Raw genomic sequence first — 10316 nt, forward strand, 5'->3', positions numbered from 1 at the left:
ATGGAAAACCTCTTTGATTATTAACTTTTTAAAAAAACTCATCATTTTGTAATGATTAATCACCGAGAAAATTACAAAAATTGATATTTCACATGTGTGCCAATAACTTCTAAATTAGTTGAAATTTTGTAGTTTTTTTGACACCAATTAACTTCCAAGAACATTCTACATAGAAATAATCTTCTAAAATTACAAATCATATTTGAAATTTTGCATAGAAAAGCGGTTAAAGCAAAATTTCACGATTTTTTGTAGTGATTTCAATCACAATTTTAGAATAAACAACCAACCCATTTTTTTTTTAATTTTTTACTTAAAAATTAACCTAATTTTGAGTAGATTAAACTTGTGTTTGAATTGGGTTCGTCGCTTATGTCGGAATCATTGAAATCGCCAACAAAAATCTCATTTTTTCACGTTTTTGACACTGAATCGTTTCTTAATCCTCATTTCATTGAATCAGAATCTGTGCCACACACAAGCGCCATAAATCAGACCCTCGCCACACCTTTTCCATAATAATCCCAAGTTCGAATCTCGTTACAGTGACCATAACTCTCCAAGGCTATTTTAGCACTTAATTAGGCCCTGAGCCATATCAGAAATTGTTGCACTTGGTGGCCGTTATAAATCCCAATGGAATGTTCCACGTTTTACTCCTTTTACCAACTCGAGGAATTTTGATTAGAGAAGAAAAACAAGACACTGATGAAAAAAAAGCGAATTTTCTAAGCCCACCCTGTCATCGCACAAATATGCAAATTTCCCACACACGTGCACACTTAGGAGGGGAAAAAGACAGCAGCCCATCTGTCGGGATTATAGTAATAAATAGCGAGCTAACATTTCTCTGTTGCAATTAGGAATTTCAAAATAAAAGACAAGTGAAAGACGAAAAAAAGACAAACATGGTGGATAGTGCATAGCACTAGAGATGAAGTATAGCAGTGTGCCATGACAAGCGGATGTTGTACTCGAGACTTGTTTTTTCCACGGCTTGCTGAGAGCAATGGTACACAGAGACGTGCATCCGGCGATCATGACGTAAAATCGCGGCGAAAAATCAAGGTTTTGACGAAAAAAACTAATTTTTTGTGGTGACTTTAATGCCAACTCGACAACAAGCGACGAACCCAATTTATAACCAAGTCAAATTTTTATTCCAGAATCGAGTAAATTATCAATAAAATTGTTAAAAGTGTTTAATGTGACATAAAAACTTCTAACAAAACTTTAAAATCCGTGTCAAATAATTTTAATATACATTTTACGAGTGATTTCAATCATATTTTGAGAATAAGCGACAAACCCATTAATTTTTCTAGTTTTTTTATAAATTTTTTTTGCATTCAGATACAAAACAAGTTTTGTGATTTTTCGACAACATCAGTGAAATAATTACGGCCAATTAGTGCAAATTTTTATTGGCCAAATTACAAGAAAAACTAATTACTTTAATTAAGTTACTCAACGGAAGAAATCCTCTCAATTACCAGAGAAATTCATAGGATTTTCAGGCGTTTTTGCCACTCCTTGAACACAATTTCCTTCAATTGTGACTCCGGTTTTTCAGTTTTTAGTTGCTTAAGTCTCCGGGTTTCAAAGACTAAAAATGATGCTTTTTTCGTTTAACAAAAAAAAACTCATTATTCTGTAATGCTTAGTCAACGAGAAAATCACAAAAATTGATATTTCAGATGTGTGCTTTTAAACTAGTTGAAATTTTGTAGTTTTCTTGACATCAATCAACCTCCAGGAACATTCTACATAGAAATAATTTTAAAAAATTACAAATATAATTTGGAATTTTGCCTAGAGAAGCGATTAAAGCAAAATTTTTCAATTTTTTGTAGTGATTTTAATCACAGTTTTAGAATAAGCGACGAACCCATTTTTTAACAATTTTTTACTCCAAAATTATTTATTGTAAAAAAGTTAATTAAACACAAATAGAAAGCCTTTTTGATTATCTTTTTAACAAAAAAAAACTTATTATTTTATGATGCTTAGTCACTGAAAAAATTACAAAAATTGATTTTTCAGATGTGTGCCAATAACTTTTAAACTAGTTAAAATTTTGTAGTTTTCTTGACATCAATCAACTTCCAGGAACATTCTACATAGAAATAATTCTTAAAAATTACAAATTTCATCCGGAATTTTGCCTAGAGAAGAGTTTAAGCAAAATTTTCCGATTTTTTGTAGTGATTTCAATCACAATTTTAGAATAAGCGACCAACCCATTATTTTACAATTTTTTACTCCAAAATTATTTAATGTAAAAAATTAATTAGACACAAATAGAAAACCTATTTGATTATCTTTCTAACAAAAAAAACTCATCATTTTGTAATGCTTAGTCACCGAGAAAATCGCAAAAATTGATATTTCAGATGTGTGCCAATAACATTTAAACTAGTTAAAATTTTGTAGTTTTCTTGACATCCATCAACTTCCAAGAACATTCTACATAGAAATAATCTCAAAAAATTAAAAATTTGATTCGGAATTTTGCATAGAAAAGCGGTTAAAGCAAAATTTTCCGATTTTTTCTAGTAATTTCAATCAAAATTTTAGAATAAGCGAAGAACTTATTTTTAACAATTTTTTACTTCAAAAGTATTTAATGTAGAAAAATTGAATTAAACACAAGTAGAAAGCCTCTTTGATTATCTTTATAACAAAAAAACTCATCATTTTGTAATGCTTAGTCACCCAGAAAATGACAAAAATTGATATTTCAGATGTATGCCAATAACTTCTAAACTAGTAGAAATTTTGTAGTTTTTTTGACATCAATTAACTTACAAGAACATTCTACATAGAAATAATCTCAAAAAATTACAAATTTGATCCGGAATTTTGCCTAGAGAAGAGTTTAAGCAAAATTTTCCGATTTTTTGTAGTGATTTCAATCACAATTTTAGAATAAGCGACGAACCCATTTTTTAACAATTTTTTACTCCAAAATTATTTAATGTAAAAAATTTAATTAAACACAAATAGAAAGGCTCATTAATTATCTTTCTAACAAAAAAAACTCATCATTCTGTAATAAATAGTCCCCGAGAAAATCACAAAAATTCAATCAAATTTTGAGAATAAGCGACAAACGCATTAATTTTTCAAGTTTTTTCATAAATCTTTCAGTCAAACTCGTCCATCCATATCAGGAAACATGAATTTGCATTTAGATAACAAACATACAAAACAAGTTTAGTGATTTTTTGACAACATCCAATTAGTGCAAATTTTTATTGACCAAATTACAAGAAAGTTAAGTTACTCAAGAGAGAAATTCATGGGATTTTCAGGCGCTTTTTGCCACTCCTTGAACACAATTTCCTTCAATTGCGACAACTTCAGCTGCGGTTTTTCAGTTTTCAGTTGCTTGAGTCTCCGACTTTCAAAGGCCAAAAACGCGGCTTTTCTCCGTTTTTCCGGGTGTTTGTCGACTCCGGGTGCGTCATCGAGAATTTTAATTGCCTCGTCGACACTCCGGGCACTTGCACCGTCGACAATCCGGTTGCAGTTTTCCGGTAAAGTCAATTTGACACTTGGCCGCGAATTCGACCCGATTTGGGCCCGTGTGAGTTTTGCAACTCTCCCAGACTTCAATAAACCATCTTCCTGCTCCAACAACAACTTATTTTCGGCTTTCCTCGTCGCAATTTCTTGTTGTTTTGACAATTTTTCTTCTCGTCTTTGTTGTTTTCTTCTGACAATTTTATCGTCATCTTGCCACGAATCTTTGTCAACAGCTTGGGGTTTCATTGATTTTTTCGGCATTTTTTTGACAATATAACCTCAAAAATGACAAGTCTAGGTATTGCGATTTTAATAGAAATGAAACGTGTCAAGGGCCACTTTGGAAGAATTTTAAGAGTCTTAGTGACTTTCTTCGACTTGGTTGAACCTCGAGTAGAGATTTAGTGTGAAAGTTTAGCTCAGTTCATGAGAATCCTTTGACCTTTCGTTTTTATAACCTGATAAGAGTTGAGACGCGCGAAAATCGATTGCAAGAAACTTATCGCGTTGGTGGTACGTATTAAAACCGATTTAACAGGTTTACAAGAAATCTAGGCTAATTTGTCGTTTTAATAGCACCTAAAGGAATAAGTTGGTATTGAGGCTCAATGGTCTAGGGGTATGATTCTCGCTTTGGGTGCGAGAGGTCCCGGGTTCAAATCCCGGTTGAGCCCACTTTTTTTCCATTCAAACAATACGCAATTAAGTTTTTTTTATCATAAAGAGAAAATTTATTTAATTGCCTTGTGTTAAATGACAAAAAGCGTTAATTATAAAAAATTTGGTTACCAAATTGGCAATGAAAAAAAAATAGTTCCAGAATTGGCTCTGGAAATTAAAAGTTTGCACTCATGAAATATTAATTTTGAATTGAAATTTCAGACTTCAGGGCCGTTCACGGTCGAGTACTGCCCTTTAAAGCAAAGAATGCAGCCGTTACACAATCATTATTTAATATAATAACTCGTAAAGAATGTCGCCGGTTTAATAAACGACAAGAATGCAATCGTTGCATAACTCGTAATTAATTCCGAGAATTTAGCAATTATTCGCATCTCTAACTTTGACTAAAACACAATTTCTTGCTCAAAATGAAAATGCCAATGGTTGCCACATGGTGTAAATGTCAATTGGCGCTTCCGGCTGTGGTATTTGACCCATTAAATGGCAACTAAAGTCGCTGGCGACATCTAGGAGAGAGTAGCGAAACTGCGGGCTTTTAAACTGTGATGAAACAAAAAATACACCACAAAAAATTTTCTCAAAATAAAAAAAGCAAGAATTTTTGCAATGTAAACAACCCAAAATACAGGAACAAGTTTCAATAGTTGCAAACCTAATTATTTATTAACAAATATCGGTAGTTTACATGATTGAATTAGCAAAAAAATATTAAATTATTTTTGGTTAGAATGTAGTAAAATGTGATTAAATTAATTTAGCACAATTTTTTTAATTAATAAATTTCCATAAAAACACTGAATTTTATTTTTTCATTGTTTTTTAGTGTGCGTTATGCAACCAACAATATACATGTTAAAAAATTCAAGTAAAAACTTAAAATGTCTTACAAAACACTTTTTTGTTTTAAGTGTTATTTAAAATAATGTTTTTAATAAACACAAATTTTCCCAAAAAAAATATTAAAAGGTTTGCGACTTGGCTAATTTTTATTATAATTGTTTTATTTTACTTTATTTTTTGCATTCTAATTTTTTAGAACAATAATCAATAACAGGTAATGTTTTTGTATAAATAAATATAGCGTTAGAGAAGCTAAATACGTTGAATCTTTATTTTTTTATAAATTATAATGGGTTATGCAACCAACAACACAACTTGTAAAAAAATGCTAAAAACGGTTTTTTTTAATAAAACTTTTTTTTGGTAGAGATATAGTTAAATTTTAATTAAATTGATTTAACACAAAATTTTTACATAAAAATGTTTGCATAAATACACTGAATTTTATTATTATTGTTTTTTAGTGTGCATTATGCAACCAACAATATACATGTTAAAAAAATGGAATAAAAACTTTAAAAAAATTACAAAACTATTTTTTGGCTGACCTATTAAATGGCAACTAAAGTCGCTAGCGACATCTAAGAGACTGTAGCAAAACTGTGTGCTTTTAATCAAATTGTGACGCAACCAAAAATACACAACAAGAAATTTCCTCAAATAAAGGCAAACTTTTTTTTAATTTCCACAATGTAGATAACCCAAAATACAGCAACAAGTTTCAATTATTTATTAATAAATATTAAAAATAACCATTATTGATTTAGCAAAAAAATTCCAAAATTGGTAAAACCGATGTTTTCTAATTATCAGTGCCATCTGCTGCGCAAATTGCGGTCACCGTTCGAATCACCAAATCGAATGTGTGCCAAATTTCGAGGTTACCTCGGAAAAAAATCAAAGAATGCCATGTTAGAATTTCTCGAGGTCATACCAAGCAACTCGCATCAAGGTACACGCACTCCCACCTCGCCACTCTCCCCTTGACCCCCCACTCATCGCATTCCCAAGTTACGTGTCCTGCCCGACTACGTGGATACGCGGTCGTTGAAATCACCGATAGTCACTTGTTTGTTGTAAAAAACCCCAAAAATCAACCCTTCGGTGTGACAAGTGAATGTGGAAAAGTGACAAGTGACAAATACCCCAACTACTGCGATTCAAAATCGAAAAATAGTGATGGTGTGTGAAATTAGTGTGGAATTTAGGTGTGGAAAAGCCATTGATTGAATGATCGGTCCGAGAGTAAGTTCATGATTTCATAGCCACTTTGATTTTGTGTGGGAAAGCAATTTTTCTCGAATTAATTATTGTTAATTTCGAAGAAACAATGCAAGTGAACGAACTTTGATGATTACAATACAATGGGAAGTGGAGGTTTGTTCCTGTGGTACTCGGAGATGATTTTTCACTTAACACGTGACACAAAAATGGCGATGATTCGATCGATCTATAGTGTGGCTCTAAAAATTGGGACGACATCTTGACATGGAAATTAGGTTAGATTGATACAGTTAACACTCATTTCAATACTACTGCACTCGCCAACTTTGATTTTTGATTCAAAATTTCGCATTGATTTTGTAGTACACTGTACTTTTTCAAATTTGAAACTTAATAACTAGTTTTTTTTAAGAACAAACATGTTGTTTTCTTTCCAAGTATGCAATTAAATATAAACAATTCAAGTTCACTGTTTTATTTGACCTTTTGTCAATGTTATTTATACAGGGTGTTCCGTATAAACTCCACATTGGAAGTATTGAGAGTTCAAATAATCGTATTTATTTGAAAATTGGTACATAGTCATAATCCATTAAGTCCTCCCACATGAAAATATTTTCAAGATGGCGGCACGTCCGGTTATACCGGAAGTCGGTCTCAACTTTCTTATTTTAAATGGAAAGGTATATTTTTTAGTGCGTTTTTGGATTAACCGGGTTATTTTAAGGGAGTTTTCATCAGCTTTCCCTATACCTAAATTTAGCCGTTTTTGAAATATTTGGAGTTTTTCAAAAAATTTTGGATTTGCACCTTACACTTTAAAAATCGGTAACTCTGCCATTTTTTTAAATTTTGGATTCGTTTTTTGGCGTTTGAAAGAGAAAGCTTAGATCTTTCTTCTAGTGTTTTCAAATTTTAAAAAGAAAATTACCAAATCCCAAAATTTTAAGTAGTTTTGTAATAATTCAAACACCCATAACTCAATTTTTCTATATGAAGTACCCAAATTTTTATTTTACTAAATGGAAGAGAATTTAATTCTGACATTCCCTATACCTAAATTTAATGATTTTTAAGTTATGGTGATTATTTGTTTAGACTGCGACTAGCCAAATTATTACAAAAGTAACCTTAAAATTTTGGGGTTTTTTAATTTTTTTTCAAAATTTGAAAACTCCCAGAAGGAAGATCTAAGCCTTCTCTTTCAAACGCCAGAAAACGAATCCAAAATTTTAAAGAATGGCAGAGTTACCGATTTTTAAATTGCAAGGTGCAGATCCAAAATTTTTTAAAAAACCCTAAATATTTCATAATCGGCTAAATTTAGGTATAGGGAAAGCTAATGAAAACTTCCTTAAAATAACTCGATTAATCCAAAAACGCAATAAAAATATAGCTTTCCACTTAAAATAAGAAAGTTGAGACCGACTTCCGGTATAACCGGACGTGCCGCCATCTTGAAAATATTTTCATTAGAGAGGAGTTAATGGATTATGGCTATGTACCAATTTTCAAATAAATACAATCATTCGAACTAAATGAATAAATTATTTATGAATGTATTGTTTTCTACATTTTCACATTTTTTACTTAATTTCAAAGCCACGAAATAGAAAAGAACTAAAACTCTAGAAAGTAGTAAAAAAAATAATTGATTTGTCATGGTATATGGATGATAATTCATTTGCGTGCAATTCGTTACACAACAACTTTTTCATCCCACATTTACCAAGATGAGGAATGATGTGAGCTAATATACAGGATGTTTCATAAAAGAACTTCAAACTCACACAAAATCTTCTTATAATTGAGTAAATTACCCATGAATTTTCCCATAATTTTAATTCAATCAGAAATAGTTGTTTCAAGTGTGTCTCTAAAACTTGCCCCACCCGGTACATCCCCTAATTGCTTAGCAACACTACTACCAACCAACAAACAAAAATTTTTTAGGGACCCTCCGAAATGACGGAATCGACTCCGATCTGTCGATGCCGTGTCCTCTACTTGGGCAGTTCGGTCCCCCAACAGACCAAAGACGGTCTCCAGGGCATCCAGGAGCCCCTCCAGGAGCTCTACCCCGACCAGGGGGCCACGGGGGCGCGAGGCATCGACAGCTGGTTGAGCGTCTGGTCCAACGGCATTCTCCTCGAAAACGTCGACGAGAACCACAAGAAAATCACCAGATTTTTCCCCATCGAAAGTCTGCATTATTGCGCCGCTGTCAGGTGAGGAAAGTTATTACACACCCCTGGGGCCCACCATATTAATTCTTAAAAAAAACTATACTTGTTTTCATATTAATGTGCATCCAAGTCGGGATCAGTTTAAGGTGGCAACCATGCAAAATTCAAACAATCCTAACCTCAAATAAATAAATGTGTACCACAGGTAGCAAAAAAATAATTAAAATTAACAAACTTAAAGATATTTGTCATTAAATTTGGATTGAATGACATTTGACACTTTTTGTGTGAATCGGCCTTTAAATTAAAGATGCATTTAGACTTCTACAGCCTACTTGATGCACATTAATATGAAAAAGAGTATAAATATTGACGCAACTTTCGGCCATGAAATAAATAAATAAACAAAGTTGGCAACAAACAATGTTGCCAAATTAAGATTCCGCGGCCTACTTGGACCCAAAAATTTTAAGTCAGGGGTCACTTTGATCGAACTTTCATTCATTTCTATGCATTGTTGGCACTGAAAAACAATAGAATTTATTGACCACATCCTGTAATTGAAAATAGATAAGTAGAAACTTTCTCTCCTTTATCCGCGTTCCTTATGAAAAAAACTTGAAATAAACAATTTATGATGTAATTGAGGATGGGCTTGTGATGTCAACATTTATTATTGGAGTCAAGACGAGTTTTATCCTTGATTTTATTCAAAAAGCGGAAATAATTATCCAATTTCGCCTAATTTGTGCGAAAATCCGTTTTTTTTCGTCGGAATGCAGCCACGCCTTTAGCTCCCGTTAATTTTCGTGGCTGTGTGTGGACACCTTTATTGGAAGAATGTCGACTTGTTACCTTGGGAAATACCGCTAATATCGGTTGGTTTTGATTTTTTTCATGATGAGGTCGCGACAGGCTTGCCAACAACAATAAAAGTTTTGAAGAAAATTGAAAATTTTGACTTTTGAAGAATCTCAAATGAGTGGTTTTGTAACAATTCATTATTCGTACGTTGCAAGCGATACATTATTTATTATTATTACCTTGAGAAGGCTTCTTTGTTATTATTTTACAGGAAAAGAGATGAAGTCTCGTTAAAATTCTTCGACTTGAGTTTACTTATTTATTTTCTCGGGTTTTATGCTAATTTTTCCTCTTGTCGAGGAGGTTCAGATTCCACTCGTAGTGAAAGAATTCACTCATTAATCACTTTTTTATTTCACAATTTTTTAGCTGAGTATGCAATCAACAATACATATATTTGAAAACGACTAGAATCTTTTACAAAATTATTTTTGGGTTAGGATGTAATTAAAATTTAATTAAAACAATCTAAAATAAGATCTTTGAATAAAAAATTTGCATAAACACATTGTAATTCTATTTTTTCATTGTTTTTTAGTGTGCGTTATGCAACCAACAATATATATGTTAAATTTTTGAATAAAAACTTTTTTATATAACAATTTTTTGGTTCAAAATAATGTCTAACAAACACAAATCTGACAAAACATTTCTCGAAAAGGAACTTGGGATAAATCAAACAAAAGCTTGTGATTTATTTTCGTTTATTTAAATTGTAGGAACAAAAATACATTCACTCATAAATCATTTTTTATTTCACAATTTTTTCAGATATGAAATTTATGCCAAAATTATTTTTGGTTAGGATGTAGTAAAATTTAATTAAATTAATTTAGCACAAATTTTTTTAATTAAAAAATTTGCATAAATACACCGAATTTTATTTTTTCATTGTTTTTTTAGTGTGCGTTATACAATCAACAATCTTAAAAAATTGAATAAAAACTCTAAAATGTTTTACGAAATATTTTTTTGGTTTACTTGTTATTT

The 10316-nt window shown here is 31.6% G+C and overlaps 2 protein-coding genes and 1 non-coding gene across 4 annotated transcripts in view; 2 read left to right on the top strand and 1 right to left on the bottom strand.

Moving 5' to 3' along the window:
* Positions 1-3250: 3250 nt before the first annotated feature.
* Positions 3251-3798, bottom strand: LOC123008983 (coiled-coil domain-containing protein 124-like). The gene has a single exon (XM_044405059.1). The coding sequence runs from the start codon at positions 3787-3789 to the stop codon at positions 3283-3285; it is 507 nt and encodes a 168-aa protein (XP_044260994.1). The 5' UTR covers positions 3790-3798; the 3' UTR covers positions 3251-3282.
* Positions 3799-4130: 332 nt separating this feature from the next.
* Trnap-ugg lies at positions 4131-4202 on the top strand. The gene has a single exon. It is a non-coding gene; the product is annotated as a tRNA-Pro (tRNA).
* A 1878-nt stretch (positions 4203-6080) lies between these two features.
* Positions 6081-10316, top strand: part of LOC123008748 — a 10726-nt gene continuing 6490 nt past the window's right edge. The window contains exons 1-3 of one of the 2 annotated variants that reach the window (XM_044404743.1): positions 6081-6297; positions 6378-6551; positions 8230-8504. In XM_044404743.1, coding sequence (XP_044260678.1) covers positions 8242-8504 — 263 coding nt within the window. In that variant the 5' untranslated portion in view covers positions 6081-6297; positions 6378-6551; positions 8230-8241. The remainder of the gene's footprint in view (positions 6298-6377; positions 6552-8229; positions 8505-10316) is intronic. The other variant, XM_044404742.1, reaches the window with a different exon arrangement.

This window comes from Tribolium madens, unplaced genomic scaffold (assembly GCF_015345945.1).
Source record: "Tribolium madens isolate multiple individuals breed KSU strain unplaced genomic scaffold, Tmad_KSU_1.1 Scaffold_71;HRSCAF=194;Tcas5.2_LG6, whole genome shotgun sequence".
In the NCBI taxonomy this organism is placed as follows: Eukaryota; Metazoa; Arthropoda; class Insecta; order Coleoptera; family Tenebrionidae; genus Tribolium; species Tribolium madens.

Excerpts from the sequence above, each read along its gene's own strand:
- LOC123008983 (XM_044405059.1), bottom strand. The coding sequence starts at position 3,789 with ATGCCGAAAAAATCAATGAAACCCCAAGCTGTTGACAAAGATTCGTGG.